The sequence below is a fragment of the Leptinotarsa decemlineata genome, unplaced genomic scaffold, assembly GCF_025532065.1.
Source record: "Leptinotarsa decemlineata unplaced genomic scaffold, Ldec_3_MD MMD2_tig00000690_RagTag_RagTag, whole genome shotgun sequence".
NCBI lineage: Eukaryota > Metazoa > Arthropoda > Insecta > Coleoptera > Chrysomelidae > Leptinotarsa > Leptinotarsa decemlineata.
The window spans coordinates 2,810,354-2,835,680 of NW_027412554.1; the positions used below are offsets into that span (position 1 = coordinate 2,810,354).

Consider the following 25,327-nt stretch of genomic DNA (forward strand, 5'->3'; position numbering starts at 1 on the left):
GCTCCGGGGCGACTTCATTGATTCCAGTGGCGCATTTGCTTTTTCAGCTGCAGGAAAACCCGGAAAAACCTGCAGCACCACATCATCTGAAGATTTTGATCTAACAATGTCCTCTCTCTTATAAAACAAAATGTAGGGTGTCTCCAGAGGCTCCAATAAATTCAATGCATCACCAGAACACTTCGTGACACGACTATCGTCGTGCCAGAACCACAGTGAACAATGACTGCATGAATATTATAATAGTGGTCTGCTAGGTTGAAACTTTCTCATCTACACCGACGAAGATATCAAACACTTGGCCACCTCCGGTTGGACTTTTCCCAACAATACAGGCGTCATCAACAAAACTCATCTAACATTCAACATGCTCATACCCATCAAGCATTTTTTGAATATCTTCAACGATTATCAGTTTCTTTCCTATGGTAAACACACCGATTAGTACGAGCTGGAGATGATAGCAACTGTTTCAAAATAGAAGAGACTCCTGCTGCACTAACACCGAAAACGGAAGTTAAATTGGAAATTGAAAATATCGAACTGAAAGTTAAACGACTCTTTCCGCATGATCAAATTAAATTGCAACTTTTGAAAGCTATCCAAGCAGACACTCCTATTCTTATACCGTTCAGAAAATGGGAACTTCATATGCTGCCTGCTCTCACACAAGGTGCAAAAAATGAAATATGGGCCGTCAAGACTTCCTCGTTCCTCGAAAGCCCTCGCTATGTGATTGTATGTTTCCAAAAAAATCGTGACTACACTAAAGTCAACAATGATCCAACAATGTTCAATCATTTGAATATCACCAATATAACGCTCACTCTAAACGGTAAGAATTACCCCAAGGAAAATATGCATTTGAATTTTGCAAAGGGAAATTTTTCGCAAACTTATTTCAACTACTCACAATTTGGTCTCAGCTACAAACTGACTAATCAACATAATCCTCTTCTCACTTCCATCGTCTTAACGAACAAAGCTCTCTTTGTCATCGATTGTTCCAGAAGGGATGAGAGCATCAAAAGTTCCAGTGTTGATGTAAAACTTGAAATCGAAGCATCCGAGGGATTTCCTCAAAATACTAGAGCCTATTGCATCATTGTGCACGACACTGTCATAGAACACCTCCCACTCAGCGAAATTATTAAAAAATGGAACTGAACATGTGATTTTGCTTCAGTATCAATCGAAGAGTCAACATGACAATAGCTGTTGTATTACAAGGCTTCACTGTCGAGCAAAAATTAAAATAGATAACTGAGAGTAAAGGTAATACGTCGGTAGGTACCTATTAATATAAATTCTATGATAATATGATAATATCGGTATTTGCAAAATGAAATCCGTTCAGACAGCCACCTACCTTTTATTAATTAAATATCTAGTGTAGTCTTTACGTTGGGGACGCCGCGATAACCTTCAAAAAACATGAGGGAGCCGTGAATTCGAAAAGTTTGAGAAACACGGGTTAGGTAAGACCTCGTTAGTCCTTAGCTCGTATAAGTTTCGACTTTTGAGAGGTGTCGTCCACAGGGGTGCGACAGCTGGTTAACGGAAAAGCAGATTTTAAACAGAAACAGACAGAAAACCAATCAACACCATATAGCCATGTGATTCTTTTAGGATCATTGAAAAGTGAACAAGTGAATTTGGTTTGTAACACTGCTTCATATTTAACATTAATTGTCAAATATAATGAAAAAGTGGAATAAAGTGAGTATTATAAAAATATAAAAGGAATATTTCTTGAAAATGAGCAATTGTGAAAATATGAAAATATTGCTTCTTATCTGGTTTAAGTAACAGAAACTTCCATACAGAACGGTATAATATAAAGGAAGGTAGTGTTAATGCTAAAATCCATAGAGTCAAGTTTCATAAAACGTTGAGAAAGACTGTTAAAAAAATATCGAACTGAAGAATACCTGTAAATGCTTGAGATGAAACTGGTATTTAGGAAAGAGAACTTCCAAATAACAGTAGAACTAAAAAGTAATATGTTCCTAAAAACAAAAAGCACAATCCACCTAATAACTATCCAAGTAATATGTTCCATGCGAAAATATATGGATTGCTCATTCGGGCACATGTCTTCCATAGTGATAATTTTCTGTATTCAAGGATATTTCTGAAGGTACATTTTTAAGGTATCCAACAATGGGTCTTACAAATAAAGTCCACTAGAACCTTTTACTTCGGAAAGTGAAAACAGAAGGTTCACAATGTATTAATAGACACTCATGAAGCAAATGCTTTTACAAGAAGCAAATACTTATTTAGAAGTAAAGACAAAAGCGTTTACTTTAAAACAATATGAATGAAATACAGCAAGCATTTAGTAGAAATATAAGCAAATGCTTCAATTAAAACAAAGTCGCCTAAGTTGCAAACCTCAGTTGCAAAAATTGTGACAAAATAAAGGTTTTGTTCAAAGACATTATTTGTGACAGAAAACAATATAAACAACATCGTACAGCAAGATAACGAGATGTGAGTTAATTATACAAATTCAACATACCCTGATTTCAAATAAAGGAAGAGAAAGAGAATAAAGTCCAGGCTATCAGGGTGCGATCGAATGCAACCTGAAGTACCACACGTTTCGCCTGCTACTGCGGTGGACTAAACGTTGGTATCTGCGTTGACTTTCAAATTTAACATCAAGAACAAGAACCCTTTGTTATTATTTTGATTGTTTATCTCCCTATATTTATGAGTCAACCTAGTTTAAAAGTTGTTGACAATTACGAGTTCGGATTTCCACGGCATAAGAGCTCGGATTTTATTTATTCATTTTTTTATTTATTTATCGGTCAAGTACACTACAGAATATTATAAAATCCAAAATGATACATCAAGAAAGTTTCAATTGTTGAAACCAGTCAAGCAATAGAGTTCAGTTATGAACCCAACAAGTAAGATACTTAATATAAACTATTGTAATTGCTTAAAAATAAATAAACCTATTTATTTTTGTTCTCTTCAATCGAGACTGTAAGTGATTTTACATATTTCAATATATCATAAGTGTATACATTTGAGATTTTGAAAGATGAGTTTACAGCTTGTCCTTATTTTAACTTCTACCATATAGTAGTCTTTCATTTCATTACTGCCGTTCAATGTGAGGAAATACATATCCTTCAGTTTTTGTCTTGATATCATTAAGCCTTTTATTGATCAGGGTTTTCGCAATCGTTTTTTTTTATAGCGCTTCGGGTTTTTGAAAATTTTTCAAATTTAACATCAAGGACAACAACCATTTGTTATTATTTGGATTGTTTATCTCCCTATATCTGTGAGTTAACCTAGTTTGAAAGTTGTTGACAATTATGAGTTCGGATTTCCATTGTCTAGAAAAGTTAACAGATTTGAAATAAATGGAAGAATAAATATATTAAATCAAAGAATGAACTTTCATGGCTGGAGATGTGTCGAAGCTATCTTCTGGATTTTTTGGCCCTAGTATGCAGGTTCTATGCTTGACGTTTATTCCACGACTATGGTAGACATTGATGAAGGCAATGAGGCAAAGGACCAAGTGCTCTAGTTGTGCTCACAGCTGAATTTGTCTCCGGTTTTATTCCATCGATAGTTAGCGTGGCTGATTTCCCATTTTGTTATATTAATTTTCCATTTCTTTCTACAGTGTGTCTCACTTCTCATGGAAACACCCCCGTATCTTCCGTAATCTTCGAGGTGGAACAATGAAACTCTCAGGACTGATGGAAATGCTCAAAATGCACCTACCACCTGAATGGGGTTGGCCAATGTGATATACACTGTCCGCCACTCGCGATGGAACACCCCATTTTTACGATAAAACATATTAGGGGACAAAATAGGCACAAAATTCCTTCAGATTCGTGATCAGGACTACCAACTTACTACGAATACACTTTTTTCCTGAAAAAATTTCAGTCCTGAAAAATCCGAATTTGTCTCACTTCTTAAGGAAACACCCCCGTATCTTCCGTAATATTCGAGGTGGAACGATGAAACTCTCTGGACTGATGGAAATGCTCAAAATGCACCTACCACCTGAATGGGGTTGGCCAAAGTGATATACACTGTCCGCCACTCGCAATGGAACACCCTGTTTTTACGGTAAAACATATTAGGGGGCAAAAGAGGCTCAAATTCCTTCAGATTCGTGATCAGGACTACCAACTTACTACGAATACATTTTTTTCCTGAAAAAATTTCAGTCCTGAAAAATCCGAATTTGTCTCACTTTTTATGGAAACACCCCCGTATCTTCCGTAATATTCGAGGTGGAACGATGAAACTCTCAGGATTGATGGAAATGCTCAAAATGCACCTACCACCTGAATGGGGTTGGCCAAAGTGATATATACTGCCACTCGCAATGGAACACCCCATTTTTATGGTAAAACATATTAGGGGGCAAAATAGGCTCAAAATTCCTTCAGATTCGTAATCAGGACTACCAACTTACTACGATTACACTTTTTTCCTGAAAAATCCGAATTTGTTTCACTTCTCATGGCAACACCGCCGTATCTTCCGTAATAATTGAAGTAGATTTTTTTTTGGTTTTGACATCAAAACATGAACGAAATTGTTTAAGAGAAACTCGACTTTTGTTTTCACATAAATAATTTATTTTTCATTTTGTTGTCAGGAAAGTTATTCCTTCTCAATAAATAAGAGAGAAAATGGTAATTTTGTAAGAGGAACGGAAACATGTAATCAGTGAGGTTTTAGGATGGTTAATGTTAGTTCATATTCTCATTTTCCCATAATTAAAAAAAAAACAAGGATATTTTGTGGCGAAAATGTTCAAAATTCTTTCGAAGTACTACTTTCAAAATCACATTTCCAATTAAAAAACAAAACAATCAATTTCAAATGATTTAACTGTTGACAATGTTATATTTTCGTGCCTTCGATGAAATTTCCCTCCAATCGAACACATTTTTCTATGCGTCTTCTATTATTTCCTCTTCTCAGTTCTCTAGGTGTGATTTCTCTACACGCTTGTATAATTCTTGCACGGAGATCTTCCTTATTTGTTAGCCTATCCTAATAAACTTTATTTTTCAAGTTTCCCCATAAATAAAAATCCAGTGGAGTTAAATCTGGGGATCGTGGTGGCCATAATACGAGAGGGCTATTGGGTCTTATTCATTTCATAGGTAGATTCCTATTCAACCAAATCCTTGTTATGCCACTATTGTGAACTGGTGAACCATCTAACTGTGTCTCACATCCAAAGGTAGTTCTTCCAACACATCGGAAAATGCATTTTCGAGAAAATCAACGAATAGTCGTCCGTTTAAATTTTGATCGAAAAAAAAAATGGCCCGATAACATTTTCGTTCAGGATACCACACCACACATTAAATTTCTGAGATATTTGGTATCTACAATTCACCACCCAATTTGGATTTTATTCAGCCCAATCTGGGAAGATACAATACCATTCGTGGTAAAGGTAGCCTCATCACTGTATAAGATATACTTTAAAAAATTCCTGTCATTGAGATAATTTCCCTGCATCCATAAACAATACTCCATACGGCGGATTTCATCTCCTTCGTGCAAAGTATGTAAAAATTTGGGTTTGAACACATGCATTTTATGCCTCTTTAAACACCTCCATATTTTACTGCGGCGCATATTGAGTTGAAGCGATAAGTTTCTCAAACTAATTCTAGGATCAGCTTGATGAGCCGTCAATATCGTATCATCATCAATATGATGTTTTACAATTTTTCTGTCCTTTGTTACTTGGCCGATGCTCGCGAATAGATTATACAATATTTTATGTACAGTTCCAGGGTGTACACCTCTAGCGGGTGTCTTCTATTAAATTCAGCGGCCGCTTCACGATAAGACCTCACCCCTTCACCAACAATTAAAACAATTTCAATTTTTGATTGAAGTGACAGACATACCATGTTAAATTTTGTCAGCTGATATCAGTTAAAATGAGAACTTCAGAAATATTAAAATATGAACAGGAACTCACAAACAGAAAACAACTGGAACACAGGAACGATATACAACACAAATACAGGAACAATAAACACAATGGGAACAAAAACACGGCAGAAACAATAGGAACAACGGTGATTCAAAGAACAACAATACTAGAAACAACAAATGCAATGAAAACTGGTCTGGGCGTTAATACATCAAGATCTTTCAACAATATTGTCAGGTTGACAGTAAATATCAATGGCAACTGTTTTCCATGGTGATTTCAGGGCACCGCATGATTCAATGGAACTGATGTAATTCAATCCCTTCAAATGATTTCAAACAACAATTCAGCAAATAGGTAAAATAATCTAAATTCTACATATTCACCGAGTGCGATTTTTTCTTTAAAAATTAACAGTTGTTTCAGTGTTGCAATGAGTATGAAGATTAATTTTGTTTCGGATGGTAAAACGTTTCCTCAATATTTTGATGAAAGACCCCGCACATTTCTTATGAGAAATGGCTTGCCTTGAATTTTGCCGAAATTTTGATATGTTATAGTTCTTGATGTACTGATTGAAAGTGTCTACAGCCAAAGCTCAGCATTGTACAGTTTTCGAGATGTGAACCTTTGAATATAGATTTTTTCCATTTTTTGCAGTTTTTGCTCATCAATCGAGAGCTCTCACTTCTGGTTGGGATAGAATTTGGATGTTCAGCAACCAGAATTAGTTTTACGAATAATCTTCTTCAGTTATAATAGATGCCGCCATCGATGATTTTTCATACACTGCTTCACACTATCTCGATAATCTGAGAATGTGGTGCTGTGACATTTTCCTCAGATAGGCTCAAAATGGATGATAGCATCTCACAGCATCTGTATCTTTCATACCTGAGAGTACTCTCCAGATAGAATGAAGGGGTTCAGGTATTGGAAGCGAACTATTTTGCGCCGTAATATGTTTTATCGTAAAAATGGGGTGTTCCATCGCGAGTGGCGGACAGTATATATTACTTTGGCCAACCCCATTCAGGTGGTAGGTGCATTTTGAGCATTTCCATCAGTCCTGAGAGTTTCATCGTTCCACCTCGAATATTACGGAAGATACTGGGGTGTTTCCATAAGAAGTGAGACAAATTCGGATTTTTCAGGACTGAAATTTTTTCAGGAAAAAAGTGTATCCTTAGTAAGTTGGTAGTCCTGATCACGAATCTGAAGGAATTTTGAGCCTATTTTGTCCCCTAATATGTTTTACCGTAAAAATGGGGTGTTCCATCGCGAGTGGCGGACAGTGTATATCACATTGGCCAACCCCATTCAGGTGGTAGGTGCATTTTGAGCATTTCCATCAGTCCAGAGAGTTTCATCGTTCTACCTCGAATATTACGGAAAATACGGGGGTGTTTCCATGAGAAGTGAGACACACTGTATAATATAATATACACTTTGATAGTAATTATGCATTTTGTCAAGTATTTATGTTTCTTCAAATGAGAGCCTTCTTTGTATGCATTCACCAGGTCATACACCTTAAAAAGTGCTCAGGATTATTTTATCACTAAAAGATTGTATCTTAATAACGATGAAATTCTTTTTCACAGGCCCATGTCCTATAGGGTGGATCTTAACATGTTATAACAAATTCAAAATTTGATGAAAATTGTCCACTATTGAAGAAAACTTTGTAAATTGACCGTGGTAATCATATTTACAAATTGCTAAAATTCAAAATAAATATAATAGATATGTACTTTGGGTTGACCAAAAATCAACACTCTTTCAGGTTTTTGTCTAAAAAATATTACAATCTGACCCCAAACGAGTGAAAGGAACTAAACCTATTTGAATTTTCAAAAGGGCAAAAAGTTTTATGAAAGAATAAGTATATTATAAAAGTGAAGAGTTTATATATTTTTTTAATTGAACATGACTCAATGACAGTAATGTGTTTTGTTATCTTATATATGTTTCTTAAATGTTTTTTGCAAGTTATTATATATACGTTAATATTTGTAAGCTATATTTACTAGCCTTTACCAATCTGTCTTACACAAAAATATTTTATTTCATTTAGACTATTCACGGTTGTAAACCAAATTTTTTGTCCATATATTTTTGACAACCGCGTTGACGAACTGCGTTTATTTAGAGTAAACTTACTGAGAAAATTTTTCCAAATGGATTCATTCAATCTCCAGCGATTCCAATCCAATGTGAATAACTATTTTCGCACAGGCACCGATCTTAGAGCGCCAGTGTAGATTTAGTTGTCAGAGAATCAGTGTTATCTACATCAGTTCACTTTATGATCATTTACATATCACTTATTTCTGCGGAATAGGCATGGAATGGACTTGGCCGTGGTCTGCCAGGTATAAAAATCTGCAGACCGAGGCCAAAAAACCCAGAAAATAGCTTTCTCCGACCGTGAAAGTTTACATTCTTTGATCGATGTTAACTTAGAAAAAATGAGAAAAAGATTATTTTGAAACCTTGATTATCTCAGTCAGTATCTCAATCAAATTATTTTTCGAAAATGAAAAAACAATTATTCTTATTCTTTTTCTGAGAAAATTAACTTTGTCAATACAATTGTATTCAAGATTTATTTTATTTTCTGGTATAACTTACCCAAAGGTATATAATCATACAACTCCATATGTAAAATAATACATAGGGTGTTTAATTTGAAAAATTGAAGAATTTTTTTTCTTTTTTCAATTTATCCAGTATTAAAAAAAATTCTTTGATGAAATAATAATTCGATAATGAAAAAACTACATTCCAAAAACATCTTCATAACAACAGCCATTGAAAACAGTTTCAGTCATCTCTTGATGACTACTTGGTTAGCGAAACACACTTCGAGAGACAGCTTTTTTGTTCTGATGGAGAAAAGTGTTACCAACAGATTTATTACAGGCCAGAGGTTGCAAATTCCACTCATCAATTCATTACAAAATACTTTTCAAATGACAGCTGAATAGATACATTTTTCAACAATATTTTTGATATTTCATAAAATAAATCTAGTATTACATAGAAATTACTGAATAATTACAGGAATTACTTGAATATTACAGGTACGAGTCGGGAATTACTGGGGAACTACGGTATTACTTGTGTATTACTCGGGAATTAGAGGTGTTTCTTAGGGATATCGCAAATTAGTGTTCTTCCACCAGATTGCTCCTCGGATGTTGAATTTTGTTAAATAAAATCAAACTACTGAAAAAAATTTGAAAAATGAGTCAGCTGAAGGCAAAAAACAAGCCTGAAATGAAATGCTTTAATGCCATATCTAATGAGTGGAAATATTTCTTTCTTATTTTTCAGATTTAAAATGAAAACAAAAAAACTATGTTCAAATATACATACTCTCTGTTTTTATTTAAAAAAAAATCATTCATAAGAAAATTGAGAAAATGTGTAGTCCCTCTGTGGATGATCTATAAATTTTCTAAAAGAGTTTTCATTGATACAATGAATTTTTCTTTCCTCTATTGGAAAGTTACCCATTTTATATATACTAATGAATTATTTCATTTTTAAAAATGTATTATGAACATCCCATTCACAATGACCTAAATAGATACCTCATACATACTTTTCCAGCAATCTCATTCAGTAGTATAATTTCTTTCAAGATTTCACGATCCTCTTCAATTTGTATACTCAAATATTTAGATTTTTCTTGTTTCGGAGAAACACTCTCAATGCCATAGAATACACCATACTTCTGAACCTAAAAAAATAATTACAGTAAATACTTAATGTATAAATTCTTGTTTGTGGTCGTGAATGTATTCGCTTTATTTTGGAATGCTCAGTTTTTTGTGAAAATCATTACTTTACTTTATAAAAATTAATAGTATCAATATAACATTGTTCATTACTATAGAATCAATTCATGAAATAATACTAGCCAAATCAATCCTTTGGTGACTAAAAACTTAATGTGAAAGCAGGTTATTTTTACTAGCTCATATTTTCGACAGATTACTTTTCTAGTCATGTCTTGTAGTAGCATGTGATGGAATCGGCGAATACTTAATAAAAAGCTAAAATAAACGTATTTAACAACACTTTCACTGTGTTGTGTACATTAAGCTGATATGTTTTTGTTTTTTAGTTCAGTTTTTCAGTTCAGTATTTGAAGAAGCTATTATATAGATAAGTGTGTGTTGCCTTTTGGTAAATTGTTTTGTGAAAATCTTACAATAAAGTATCTTAAAAACATTCTTTAAGGAAGTTTTCATGATTATTTCTCTCGTACACCAAGCTCAATTGGTCAAAATATGTGCAATTGCTTAATTTTAAAAATTTACTTTTATGCAAAAGCTTTCCTGTATAATAATATCAAGAAAAAAATTATAATCATTTACTTAGCAAAATTTCGAAAATTATTGACTGCATACGATATTAAAGTTGGTGCACCATTCATACCAATTTGAGTATTACTCACATCTTCTACACCATTTGACAAATCGACTTTTACCAAGGTGGTTTCTTCCTCAGGATAATGTTCTTTGATTTGCCTAGCTAAGGAGAGGTATATTTGTGATTCACCAATGTCTGTTTGAAGAGGAAAATTGTGCCCTTTTTGATGTCCAATACCTGAGACACCATCAATGTATACAGTTATTATAGCCTGAGCAACACCAAAAGGATCAGCCATATAAAATCCTCTCCAGTTTGAAAATCGTTCTGTAGTAAAACCGAGCGAGGCAGCGTATACTTCCTTCAATGTGCTTTCTCTCAAGGTGTCATGGCCTTGGAAGACTAAGCTGGAGGGATGATGACGGACCGATAGTTCACCAGCAGCATGGGCTGTTGAAAAAAAACTATATGTATATTTGTAATACTAAACTTCATCAGATACTAGCTGACTCGGCAAACATTATTCTAACATATGAATTATTTTTACAGGGTATCAAATTCCTAATAGTAAAGAGTAACTAATGCTCATTATAAATGAAAAACGGTGATAGAGTGCTCAAACAAAATTTTGTGATTTTGTGCACCATCTGTGGCATATATGCCACAGATGGTGCGTATTTTTAATACTTCACCCAACAATTATTAAGTTGCAAAAAAGTCTCAAAAAAAAAAGATTTTATGAGCGTTCATACCGTTTTATTATCTGCAATATCATGCATTTGGGTATTTGGTAAAAATATTTATTAAAATAAATAACTATGTTCATTTATTCATATACAATTATTATTGTTATAACATTTCAATTTGAAATATTTACATGATAATAAATAGGTAAGCTTATTTAAGAAGATATTAGGTATAAGTAAAAATTAATCAGATGAATCTTCGTCAATGTTATGATTAAAGCCTAGGTTCTACAATTTCTTCAACTGAATGGTCCAATTTTCACAAGTTGTCCTCTTCTTTCATAACATGTTCATAACATTTTCGCCATTTTTCGGAAACGACATTTTTCAAGGACACCTTAAAGAGTAGTTCGACAACTTTTATTTTGAATGTCATGTTTTTCTTGCGAAGAATCCTTTTACTTGAACCAAAACGAGTTTAATGTCATTGAGTTGACAATGGTCAGAGGGTAGATGCAGAATAATAATATTTCGATTCCGTACTATCTTGTCGAATGCATATTCCATAAAACGAGCTTTATTTGAACCTACTATGGATAATATTTCTTTTTTAACCATACTTTCATCAAATAGTTTTTTTTTTGTCAAAGCCACTGAATGATATCTGCTTTTCTCCATGCATTAGTTGGTATTTCCACTTATCTGAAATGATAACTTGCATTATCCATCACAATCACAGAGTTATGTTTTATGAGATCGAACATTTACTCAAATTATTTTCAAACACATCACCGTTCATGTCTTCATTGTAATCGCCAGAATGCTTCGACTCAAACATCAATAAACCGTCCTCAACAAAACCATCAACACTTGCAATGTGGGTACTAATCAGTCGCTTTCCTTTTCCAGAAGACGACTTTAATCCGGTAGACAAGCCATCTAAAAATGCTTGACGTGGGCTTGTGATATTATTATCTTGCAACGTTTTTCAACGGTTTATCCCTCGTTAAGCCAAGTTTCCTGTACATAATGAATCTTTTCTTTCCCACGTCAAAACTCTCTCATCTGCCTCAGGTAATGTCTCCTCCAACAAATAATTTCAACATTTTTTATTAAGAGCTATTTTCTGTTTTGTTTGTTCCAATTGAAATTTGATTCCTTTAAATACTTACTTTGTTTTTTTACCTGCAAGCAGCTTCATCGGACCAGAACCTGTCATTGGCATCGCTTTAGGCTTTACCAAACAAAAATTGAACACCTGGATGGCAAAACTTCTGGCAGAATCATCCAGGATTGGCTCAGTCCATTGGCGTTTATTCATCCTTCGAAGCTTGAACAGTTGTTGGACTACACTGGGTTTGAACTACAATGTCTAACAAGCCTTCTTACAGGTTACTGTCATCTGAATCATATGCAGAAACTCGGACTGTCGGAAGACTGTATGTCGCCTCTGTTTAGAAAATTATGAAACAGCAGAGCCCCGCTGGGGACTGAATCAGGTTTTCAGAGTTTTGGCAGAGCCGTACTCTTACCATCTGACCTGAAAGACCACTCACCATACAAACTAATCGGCTTCGTTAAGAAGCTGGGTTTATTGAGTGTGAATGGATGAGAGCCACAATAAACTCTTGCGGATTGCAGATAACCTACTTTGGTTTTCTTTCACGGCTCCCATTATTTTGTCCAGGGTAGGTATTTCTTTCTTAAAATAAAATGAATGTACAGTGTTTGCAAGTTTGTAGTAATCATCAAGAGGCACAGTTTTTTCCCTAAAGATGATTTTGATGATTTCACAGCTTCATTTGATATATCTTGATTTGAAATCCCCTGAAAAAATCTGTAAAAAAATTGAAAAGATTAGTTGAAAATTAACTATTATATCAAGCAAACAAACTGAAATTACTATGAAATAAAATACAAGCAACAACAAAAAAAATAAAACTATCAACACGAGATTCAAATTAAAAAATTGTTAGTATCCACAATCGTCTTCGGGTGATAACTGTCTTGTTAATAATTTTTTAAATTTTCATCTCGTGTTAATAGTTCAATTTTTTTTTATTTTTTGGTTGTTGCTTGGATTTTAATTCATTGTTATTTCAGTTTCTTTGCTTGATATAATTGTTATTTTTCAGCTAATCTTTTTAATGTTTTACAGATTCTTTCAGGGATTTCAAATCAAGTTATATCATATTAGACAATGGAAGTCCGAACTAATGAAATGCGGTATACGATATATTTTGTTGTATGAAAACGTCATATATAAAAGAATAATAATCTTTTCTTCAACAGAAAAATCACATTTTATCATTATTTGTACCAAAGAAAACACTGAAGCAGCCATTTTAGTTCACATATTAAGTATAATTTACTAATAACTACTCTGATTACGACACAAGAGCTTTATCATTAATTCATATTCTTCAGGTAATAAATAACCTAATTGAAGCACTATTAGATCGAATAGAATCATGAAGTCATTATCTTTTCCAGCAAAAAAAATATATTTCAAGTATGTGATATATAGTTCTTGTTCGAAAAAATTCTATCAATTATTAATGTGAATGTTCCATATTTTTGTAACTCACAATAGTATGACATCATTTGCTGCCGAGAGAGCTCTAACCCTTTCTCTTTTTGAATTTCGATAGCTGGTTGTACTGATACACTTTTTGGAACCTTTTGTGTAGTAATGAATATTACTGGAGTCGTTTCTCAACACCAAACCATTAGTTTAACACCTCCACACGTGTTTCGATCACCAAGTGATCATCTTCAAGATGAAGATTAAACAGTTTAATGGTTTGGTAATATTCATGCAATAGATAGTGTTAGTTTTGAGGGAATAAAAGGATCATTTTATTTCAACCTCGTTATTATTCATCCTATACATAAAAATATCATTTGAGCAAATGTTCAAAATGTTTTTAAATCCTCTGAAAGCAAAACAGTCCATTTTAAAATAATTTGTGTAATGTGTGTAATTTTAATTTGATATATCCCCAAAAGAGAAAATCGAGAAGAGAAAATCCGATAAACGAGCAGGGTAGTCCAACGGACCGCGCCTACTGTGCCTGAGTATGTATATGAGGGAGTACCATCTTATTGGAAAACAATTGGATTTTCGAATTCATCATGATTGTTGGCCACAATTTCTTGAATCTGTGGGTGAATGAGGTTTTTAAGAATTACCAAATGTAAATGACCAACAATATGATTTTCCAATATTCCTGCCCATATATTTATTTTCTCAGGAGTTTGAATGTGACCTTCTTGAAAAATATGTGCGTTAATGCCTGATCAATATTGCACATTTTTGCGATTGTCTCTCCCTCTAAAAAAAATTACAGAAAACAAAATCCTTTATATGCAGTTTCAATTTGCAATCAAGCGTACGGATATCAACTCAAAAAACTGCATTCTTCTTTCAGAGTCGTCTTCAGTATATAGTGGTAAAACATGTCTTCTGTTACATAACAATATGAATATTCACTGTATAGTAAAAATGGGCAAGAACTGACCACCATAAAAGATAGTCAGGTCAGGGAACGGTGGGACATTGGTGTTGGTGAGGAGACCCAGGAACTGCAAAGATCCTAAGAGCGAAGCTGGCAGGAATTCTCAATTCCTAGTAGGGTCACCCTTGGCGGAAAGGATGAAGGTGAGCAGTGAAATTAGGGACAGCTTAAAGGGAGTAAAACTTTGTATAAAAATCTGCAATCTCGAGGTGTTGGCCTTGCTCAACCATTATGGACATACAGGATTGCTTACTTTTGCGATTTTGTTAGACACGTCACGTGATCTCGTAACGTAACAGTGGTGACTCTGGATTGATTCGGTACGGCACTTTTAAATTAAAATAAACAGATTTCATGTAAATCCCTTATTAAAATATTATTTTTATATAGGATTAAATACTTAATATAAATGGATTGATACTAAGTAAAAATTTTTCTTTTGTGGATGATAGGGTGAGCTATTTTGCCCTTTTTAAAAGTAAGAGGTTTCATCAGTTTTTTATTATTTTCGTGAAAACTGTAACTCCCTCAAAAATTTTGTAATGAACTTTGTTTTAGATAATAGTATTATATAAAAAAAAAATATTTTTTGTTCCATTTTTTATAATAAACGCTTGATAATCAAAAATATATAAGTAATAAATTGTTTATAGGTGTATCTTTTTTTATTTATCTGACAGAAAATACATGATACGGTTTGTATTTTTTATCAAGAAAATGACAAATTTAGATAGAATAATTTGACTTAAACTTTGTTCCATAAATGATGAAATTGATAAATCTACAATTTAATATATTATAATACTACAGTAGAGCAAAAAGGAACTACTTTATACACTAAATATATTTTATATAATTTTTTTTTCCATGAATGTAGAAAAATAAATTTAAAGGACTAATGTATTACTTTATTCAATTTTCGTTTTTTTTTTCTATCAGAATTGTTTGAATTTTTTCTTTCAAGTGACCTATTTTCGTCAGCCTTTAAATTATTATATTTCATTCTGATAATTGTTCTCAGTTTGCGAAATTCAAAAACAATATTTAAAGGAAAATCTTCCCTTTTTGCAATTTTTTTTTTTGAAAGAGTTTTTACAACTCCTAGCTCTTTTCTAAATCCATTCAAATGATGTTTTTCGAAAAGCTTGTTTCACTTTTTAATTTTTTCTAACCAATTATCTGTGGGTTTAATAAGACCTCCCAATGAAAGTTGCTGGACCCAAGAAGGTATATTATAATTATGATCTTCTGCTTTTATTTTATAAGTATAATCACCCAAACTAGGTAGATCATTTTTATGCTTTTTAGCAAAATATCCAGCAATATATTCTAAAGAGTCCTTTGTTATTTCTGGAATATTTGTTTTTGGAGTTGAAGGAATGTTAGTAAAAATATCAGAACTACCAGATGAAAATGAGCTACTGCAATTTGATCCTATTGTCTGCTCTAAAATCGTGTCTGCGTTAATTTCAATTTCATTTGGACCACGGCTTCTAATTTGAGAAAATCCATTTTTGAGAGTGAATTTATCCCCTCTTTTGCAGCGACGAATCCATTCTTTTTGCAAAGTTGTGGAAACCATATCCTTAGCAATAGGAAAAGAGTGAAATATTACACAGTAACACCACTTTTCTTTAAAGTCAACTGATTGCTTTTGCAAGTTTACACTGCACAAATACGACCAGGCATTTTAACTAAAAATTACATGGTTATTTAATGGTTAGACAATTATTGCTATTATTTACAAAAATGTGAATATTCCCAATTTTTACCTTAATTTAATTTGAAAATGTTCAAAAAAAAAATTCCACAATAGCAAAAAACAAACCTCAAAACGAAAGAAAATAACAGAGTCTTATATGGGGTCTACTCGTTACACCAGTTTAAAAAATGTCCAAAAGCACAAAAAAATACGACTTTCACAATAACAAACTCAATATTAAAGAAGGATGAGGGAGTCTTCCAAAGAAAGGAAGGAAGTAACTCTATACATGGATGTGTAGATCATGCAAAGAAGTAACTTTCAGACATAAACTGTTTCTTGTGTTTTGTGTCTGAAAGTTACTTCTTTGTATGATCTACACATCCATGAATAGAGTTACTTCCTTCCTTTCTATGAAAGACTCCCTCATCCTTCTTTTTTTTTGTATCAAGATGGAGCAGTAGAAAGCCAAAAACTTTCTTTCCCAAAAATTAATCACTCCTAAAAAATATAACCCCTTCAACAAACTCAATGTTTCAGAAACCTAATTGGTATAGTTAAATACAAATTTTATCAAAATAAACAAAAACAATGAAATACTGTCCGAAAATAATCCTCAAAAAATGTTAAAATAAAACACAAGTCTTATGGCAGCTACTAAAAGTGACAAACAATATCAGAAAAAACCCGCTTTGATTTTTGGTGTAAGAGTCCATAGATGGTATCTCCATGACATGTTCTTTAAGGACTTTAAGGAGAGTTGAGTCAAGCAATGCTTTTGTAGTGCAGTCTAGCATCACTGATGATACCTTGGTGGATGGAAACAGCACTGTCTGTTCAATTAATTGCCTTGCAGTGATAGTTGCAGTGAAAGGTAGAGAATGGTGTTATTCGGCAGTAGACGTCAAAGCTTGGCTTTGCAACTTACGGCCTTAAGAAATATCCTTCATCTGTGATATTCTTGGAATTGTCTCCTTGTCAAATTGGGTCACCTGATTTGAATTACAATAAAACTTACCCCAATCAACATTTTTGTGTCATCACAATGAGATTCTACAATCTATGAGATGCACAATGTTCGTCCTTCATGCATTCTTAAGCATTGTACAATCGCTTGATTGAGAAATTCTCTGTGTAGTTTGTAAAAATGTTGATGCCAAGTGGCTTGATGAGACCGATGTCGATTTCAACAAAGAACGGTGTCAATAGCTCACTTGCAAGATGCTCATCCACCACATGTTAAAATAAATAAATAAATAAATAAATAAAATATTTATTAATCCTTTCAACTATTGTTAACAATAGATAGGATAAGTCAAAAACAGTGTCATTAAGTTTTAATTGACAAACAGGACGAAACAAGCACAATGATGACTAACATAGACTATGTAAAATACACTTCGATATCATCTCAAAATTGAAAAGTATAATTCAAATTCCTCAACAGTATAGAAACATTCTCTGATAAGGAGTTCCCTAAGTCTATACTGAAAAACCGCCAGGGATCCCGCGTATTTTATTTCTTTCGGAAGACAGTTACAAAAACGGCAGCCTGCATTGATGGAAGATTTTTTGTAATAGAAGTGTTTGGGCTTGTTCAATTTGATATCATTTTTATTTCTGGTGTTGTAAGAATGTGAATCACTATTAATGGGAAATGAATGTTTGTTATTGAAAATATATGATAATAGTTTCATTAAATAAATTGATGTAACCGTGAGGATCCGTTTAGTTTTGAAAACCTGTCTGCATGATTGGCGACTACTAATGTTAAAGATAAGCCTTATAATTCTTTTCTGAGCAACAAAAATTCTTGTTATGTCTGATGCCTGACCCCATACTATAATATTGTAGGAAATTGCGGAATACACAAATGCATAGTAAACCTGTAATAATGAATCTGTGTTCAAAATATTTCTTAGTGTTGCCAAAATATAAAAGCTTTTGTTGATTTTTTTACATACTATTTGTATTTGATCTTCCCATGTTAGGTTACAATCTATGAGCGTTCCTAAGAATTTAGATGAAGTGGAGGTTTCAACAATATTATTATTGACTTCGAAGGTGAAATTAGAAGGTATTCCATGTTTTGTGTGAAACTCAATTATTACTGTCTTACTTTGATTCATTATTAGTGTATTCTGCATACAGTAATCCGCAAAATCTTTCAAAACTGAGTCAGTTTTTTGCTGTAGTCTTTGGCGATCAGTGTCAGACACCACAATAGAGGTGTCATCAGCATACATGAAAACTCTACCGTCCTTTATGTTATGAGGCAAGTCATTGACATAAGTAAGGAAGATCAAGGGTCCCATGACACTTCCCTGCGGTGTTCCAAGATCTAAATCGTATTCCTTCGATTTGGTTTCACCAATTCTCACGATGATCTTCCGATCTTCAAGAAAGGACGTTATCCAGTCGTTCACTGGGCCACGTAGACCTAGGTTGTTGATTTTTTTGGAGACGAAATTACGATTAACCGTGTCGAATGCCCGCGTTAGGTCAAACGATACAACTACATACTTATTTTTGTCCATCAGATCATTAATGTGTTGGACAAGTTCTTTTATGGCTGTTTCGGTAGATAGGCCAGGGCGGAAACCATGCTGGCCATCAGTAAGTATTTTATGCTTTGTGAAGAAATCTGTAATTCTTTTGCAAATGATTTTTTCAATGATTTTGGAAAATATGCTCAGGAGAGCAATTGGGCGGTAGTTCTCTATGTTGCTCGTATCACCTTTTTTGAATATGGGAATGATGGCAGCCGATTTCAGAACACTAGGAAAAGTGCCTGAATTCACTGATAGGTTTGTAATGTCAGCAAGGTATTGTGATATAATACAAGCACACTTTTTTATTATATCAACCGGGATTTCATCTAATCCAGTAGATTTTTTATTAGGTAAGTTAGCGATAACTTCTTCAACTTCCTCTTTAGTGGCCGATATGAATACAAGAGAATTACTTATGCTGTTGGAGGTTGTGCACGACTTCGATATATTATTTCCGAAATGTTCAGTCATTTTTTTTTCAATAACAGTGGATAGGTAGTTGCCAAATAGATCTGCGATAATCTTTGGATCCGTGGTTAAATGACCTTCATAAGAGATTTCTAATTGTTTCTGTTTTTTAGATTTCCCTGTAAAATTATTTGTGATAGTCCAGATTGCTTTGGATTTATTGCTGGATTTTTTTATTTTGTTGTCGTAGAATTCGCGTTTTTCTTTTTTAATATTTTTATCCACTTCTTTTTTCATTTTTATATAGTGAGTTTTAATTTCAATATCATCAGTTCTTTTCCTTAACCAGTCTAAGTGTTTTAGATTTTCTAAGTCCTTTTTCAATTTGTCTGATAAGATTATTTTATCTGAAAAGTTTCGATTTTTAGCTACCTTCCTTTTTTTTGAGAAGGCTAAATCAAAGCACCATAAAAAATTTCCTAAGAAGAGTTCGTAGTTCTCATCTACATTGCTCATGTTAGTGGATGGCATATTGCGCATTGTCTTCTCAAGGTGAAAACTGAATTCATTTACAGAGGCATCATCGAAGCTACGGTAGGTATAGTACGGGTTTTCTATTTCAATTTTATTCTCAATATCAATATGAAGAATAATATCAGTTATTTGAGCGTGATGGTCAGATAGACCTGGATCAAAGTTAATTACTTTGGTTAGTTCAGGGTGACTAGTAACAACAACATCAATACATGAAAAACTAGTTTTGTTATTGATAGTAAAAATTCTAGTGTAATTATTAATCATAGATGACATTCCGAAGGAGCTGAAAATATCAGTTAGGATTCTCGATTCAATTTTTCTTCCTTTCATATCGATGTTAAGATCTCCACAGAGCATCAAATAGGTGAAAGAGCTGAATGCCTTCGTTAGTAGCTGGGATAGCTGATCATAAAAAATTTGTAGATCACCGCCTGGTGGCCTATATATATTCACCACGCAACATTTTTCATTAATTGATATTGCAGAGCATTTGATTATATTTTCAATGGAATAATTATTTAAAAATCCTACTGATTCAGAATACGAGACTAGATCATTTCTTACAAATATGATAGAGCCTCCATGTATGTGATGCCGCCTATGAAAGCTACTTACAACGGTATAATTATTAATATGGATGTTTTCGATTTGTTCATTTTTTGTCAACCAGTGTTCACAAAAACATAAACATGGTTCAATAAGGTTCAATTTATTCGATAAACACTGGATATTGAGGCTTAGGATACGTACGTTCCTCTTGTAGTTTGAGTTACTACAGTGAGTCATCGAGTCAGTCGGTGCGAGGTGTCGTGTCAGGAATTTGCATTTCGGAAGGTAAGCTACAGATGATGAATTTAGGATAATTTGGGATATAAAAAATTCTGAGAATCTGCATGGATCCCTCTCTAACTCAAGAGACTGCTCATCGATACAAGTGAGCTCGGAATTATCAGACGGTTTTACAAAAATTAGGTTCTTAGGTAAAAAATTAGATTGTAATACAATTAAATCGATTAGATTATCAATTATCTCTCGTTTCCTTAAGCTATAACGACAATCGTTGGTGTTCAAGAATAAGACTTGACCTTCCATGTAGCAGTTCAATTTGGCAGCGTAATTACTCAGTTTGTCATTGAATTTTTTAATCAAATTATTGATCTTCCCAAGAGATTCGACATATGGCACACCAGCCAAAACTATATTTGTACAGCCGCAACTTTTGATTTTCTCATTCAAATCTCGGAAGGAAGGGTGCTTTCTTGCTTTATAATCATTTGAACCGGCAATTATTATTATAAAATCATTTAGTGTAAAATCCCCAGCTAAGTTACTTATATCTACGATAACATTTTTGAGGAGAGCATTTGGCTTGACAATTGCTTGAATATTAATATTAATTTTTGTCGGAGGAGTTTGTAGTCTTGCCTGCAACATTGATGCCATCTTCAAACCGAATTGATCACACACTAGAAGTACTTTTCTGGCGGTATATTTTTCTTGATCACACTTATTTTTGAGTTTCAACTTTTTTTGGATTTTATCCTCGTACTGGTTTTTCTTCATTTCTTCTTTTTTTCTCGTTGTTATCTTTCCATATCCTTCGTTTACTTTCTCGGGTTTCTGTTGTTCAAGTGATTCCATTTTAAACATATGGAATTCATTCTTGATTTTCTTTACTTCATCGGAATATAAATCATTTCCTTTGTCAAAACTTCGATAGAAGTCAACATATTTTTCCGCATTTCGGTTAGTTCTTTTATGTCCTCTTCAAGTTTCCTCACTTTTCGTTTTCCTCATTTATTACTTGTAGTAAATATGTGTTTTCTCTCATTTTGCTTATTTCTTCATTGAGTTCACTTATTGTTTGTTGGAATTTTTGGGACTCGAGTATAAAACTCTCTTCTGCTTCACAGACTTCGTCTTCAAAATCTTTGCTTCTTCTCTTGAGTTCTTTAATATACTTTTCCTTCTCTTCATTATCTCTTTTTAGAATTTGTATTTCTTTTTCGTAGTGTTCTATCCTATCAGAATCTTCCCTATCCTTCAATTCCAGTGCCATCCGCAAATGCTCTATTTCCTTATTCAGTTTAAGAAATGCATCTTCGTCACTCGGTATACGGCTTGTATTCATTACACATTTTTTTGTTTGTGAGGTAGTTTTCGGAACCTTCACTGCATTTTGAGAAGCGTTCTGGGATATATTCTGAGACCTTGTCAACCTTAGCAACATTGCTTCGAATATATTCTGTCACTTAATTTTTCATCTGTTGTTGTCTATGTTTTTCGAATATTATATAATATCGTCTGTCTATTATTCGAAATATTAGCAGGGATGTCACAAAATTGTTATGTTACAGATATTCCAGACAATGCAAATCGACCATTGGTGGTATGGAGCTCCGGTCTTCTGATTCAAGGTTGAATTGATAAAATATCTGTTGTTATTTGGTTCTTTTATGTGAACATGCAGTAAACAGACTCATTGAGATGACTTACTATTTGTTAACAGCTATGAGTATCCACGATGAACTAGACTTTCACCTATGTCACTTCAAAGAATTTTTATGGTCTTTATTCACTATTTTACACTGAATACTATGCTACCCAATGTTGGAGGTTGTTTCCCATTCCACCATGCAGTCTATATCTATCTGTTAATGTTGAATGAAGAAAGTCTCGTTAATATATGGTCTGAGAACAATGTTCATTAAATTTATTTATGTAAAGTAGAACTACCTATAAACTTTCTACACTACACCTTTCCTTTATTTTTATTATGCCAGTAAGAAACATCTTGCAACCTTGAATGTCTGTCTTGTCATTTTGATCACTGTTTAATTTTCGAGAATACAATTCAATGATATTGTAGAAATTTTTACTTTGTAACCAAAAATACATGTGCTTTTGGTCACGAGGGGGGTCGTCCGAAACCTCACCTAGCATCGCCATGGGGGTTAAAAAGTTGCAAAAAAACATCAGGTGATTAATAGAGTACTCCTTGTGATGTGTCGACCAGCCACTTTTAAAATGAATCTATCATAATACGATGAAAAATTTGTTTGCCTGAACTATTTCATCAATCATAGGTCTGATTCGATTTTGCTGCATATCCAGTTACAGAAGTCCCTTATTTTTTTCAAAATTATTGGGGTTGGACAGTAGGGCCCCACGGTATGTTAAATTATTTTTATACACTTTGCTATTTATTCCATGAACAGGTTGATAATAAAATTCAAGAAATTTTTTATTGACCAACAGGCCCCGTTTTATACTTGTGTGTTAACATCAAAAAACATATTATATATAAAAATAGTGAATTGTTTGACTGAACATTTCGTTAGATTACAACTGAAAGAAAAATTTATTTTATCACCTACCTGAAGATATTAAAAACACACTATATAATATCAAAATCATATTCTGCGGATATTAGCAAGATTAAGTTGAAATTATGAGTGTAGAAAACACCTTAAAAATCATATGATAAATTGACATTCACATGTCAGGGTTGCCACTCGTTATTTTATTTTCGTACTGAAATTTAGGCCATGTTTGGGGTAAACTTCCTTACAAGGATTATGTTTTGTGGGAAAAATAAAGAAAACGTTATTATACTCAGTCAGTCTTTATTTTTTTATCTTTAAATCACAACGTTATGCATTCTTCGACATTTTTACTTATTGATAATCAACATAACAAACCCTTATTTAAGAAAAAATATTAATTGCATCTTAAAAATACTTAAAATACGTGAGGTGTTCCATATTTTAAGTGTGCTATGTGTTTCTTATTTCTTACTTTAATGGATATTTTTATCTGTCCATAATATTTTGCATCACAGTCCTCACATTCAATTTCGTAAATTCCAGACTTTTCCGAATTCTCGACTTTGTCTTTTGGACTTCCCAAAAGGCTCTGTAGTATATGTCTTGTTTTAAAAACCTTCATACCTAATTCCTTTACTTCACTGATTACTACATAAGGACACATTGTAAAAATAAATTTAGATAGGCAATATTGTGAAATTAATTTTTTATATAGCTGAAAATTGTTTTATACATAGCTATAACATTTTAACATTACATAAGGACATATTGTAAAATAATAGATAAGGCAAATTGTGAAATTAATTTAGGTGTGGTATGCCTGCATGTGTGGTATACCTGTATAGCATAAATAGCGTTAGCTTAGGAAAGTTTCCAGTTTAATATTCCTCTTGAAGATGATCACTTGGTGATCGAAACACGTGTCGAGGTGTTAAAAATAACGATTTGGGAAAAAACAGTAATATTCATAAAATCACTTATTTTAAGTTGTTACCTAATATCACAATAGGTACTTAATATTTATGTAATAAACAAAGTAAGTCTCGAGTCACGACATGATTAGGCACGTGGCCGTATAGCCCATATTAGTTAGGTTAGGTTAGTACACTTTTGGCGCGAGATCCAACTTCAAAAAATTTTACATGGGGACCTTTTGGAGGTTTGAATTCAATATGAAACTACACAAGTACATAACTAATGTTAGCTCTTAAACATCTTGAGATAGATACCTTCATGATTTCTAAATGTATCAATGTCAGAACATCATTGAAATTCCCTTTTATAATTTTTTTATATTGAAATGAAACTAGTGATGTTCAAGAAAATTTCTATTGTCGTTTATCAATTCAGGTAAACGAATTCCGCTCCCACTCCACTACACTACTAACCTACAACTTAATCACAGCATAGGTAACAATTAGCATGGACACTTGGCCATGCCGCCTTTGATGTGGAAAAGTATCTAGACTCCATTTTGGGAAGTGACGATAAGAGGGCAGGACTCGCGAAATGGTTTTGGACAGGTTCGCACTCAAACTTTTTTATATCCAAATAAATGCTCATATAATTTTGATATATCTTACGGAATGGATCCAAATGCAATTGATATAATAATTCTTGTGCAGACATTCTAATTTCAGGCATAGTGATATGCAATTGAAGAATTAAAAAAAATGACTAGAAAATACATACAAAAAACTGTCACGAAAGAAAATGAGTGCACAGATTGATTTTCAATAGCACATATACAGTGTATAAAACCCAAATAGAATAAATTCTTTATTTCCGTTACTGTCCATATTTGAAAAAAAAATCCGAAATACATCAAATGTAAATTGAAATTTGACATTCTTCAACATAAACGAACCCCCTCTACTGACAGATACTTCTGACATGTACTTCCCAATAACAATCATCACTGAAATAAGTCAGTGAAACAGAATATAAAATTCTGTTAATGTCGACGTTTCGACCTTATATTTGGGCATCCTCGGTACAGTCAAATTATTATGAAAAAAACAGTAACATAGTGGTCTCAGGATTAAAAACATTGATTATATGAATAAAAAAGCTATACATGAAATTTCGAATACTGAAACTGTCAGAGATACCACACCAGGTGGATAGTTCATACACTGAACTCACCAACAAATAATATTTTTGATGAAAAGTACATTAAAATAATTTTCCGGGTATAATTGAGAGGCAGATAACTCATTTGAAAAAGTGAGATTTGATTTACTTCGTCTAATGAAAAGT

General features: G+C 33.1%; 1 protein-coding gene across 1 annotated transcript in view; it reads right to left on the bottom strand.

Moving 5' to 3' along the window:
• The window catches only part of LOC111509404 (ATPase H(+)-transporting accessory protein 2), a 37,654-nt gene extending 14,376 nt beyond the window's left edge, over nucleotides 1–23,278 (bottom strand). The window contains exons 1-3 of the mRNA XM_023165151.2: nucleotides 23,120–23,278; nucleotides 10,425–10,789; nucleotides 9,567–9,704 (exon numbers count right to left, since the gene is read on the bottom strand). Coding sequence (XP_023020919.1) covers nucleotides 9,567–9,704; nucleotides 10,425–10,789; nucleotides 23,120–23,159 — 543 coding nt within the window. The 5' untranslated portion in view covers nucleotides 23,160–23,278. The remainder of the gene's footprint in view (nucleotides 1–9,566; nucleotides 9,705–10,424; nucleotides 10,790–23,119) is intronic.
• Between the last annotated feature and the right edge of the window lie 2,049 nt (nucleotides 23,279–25,327).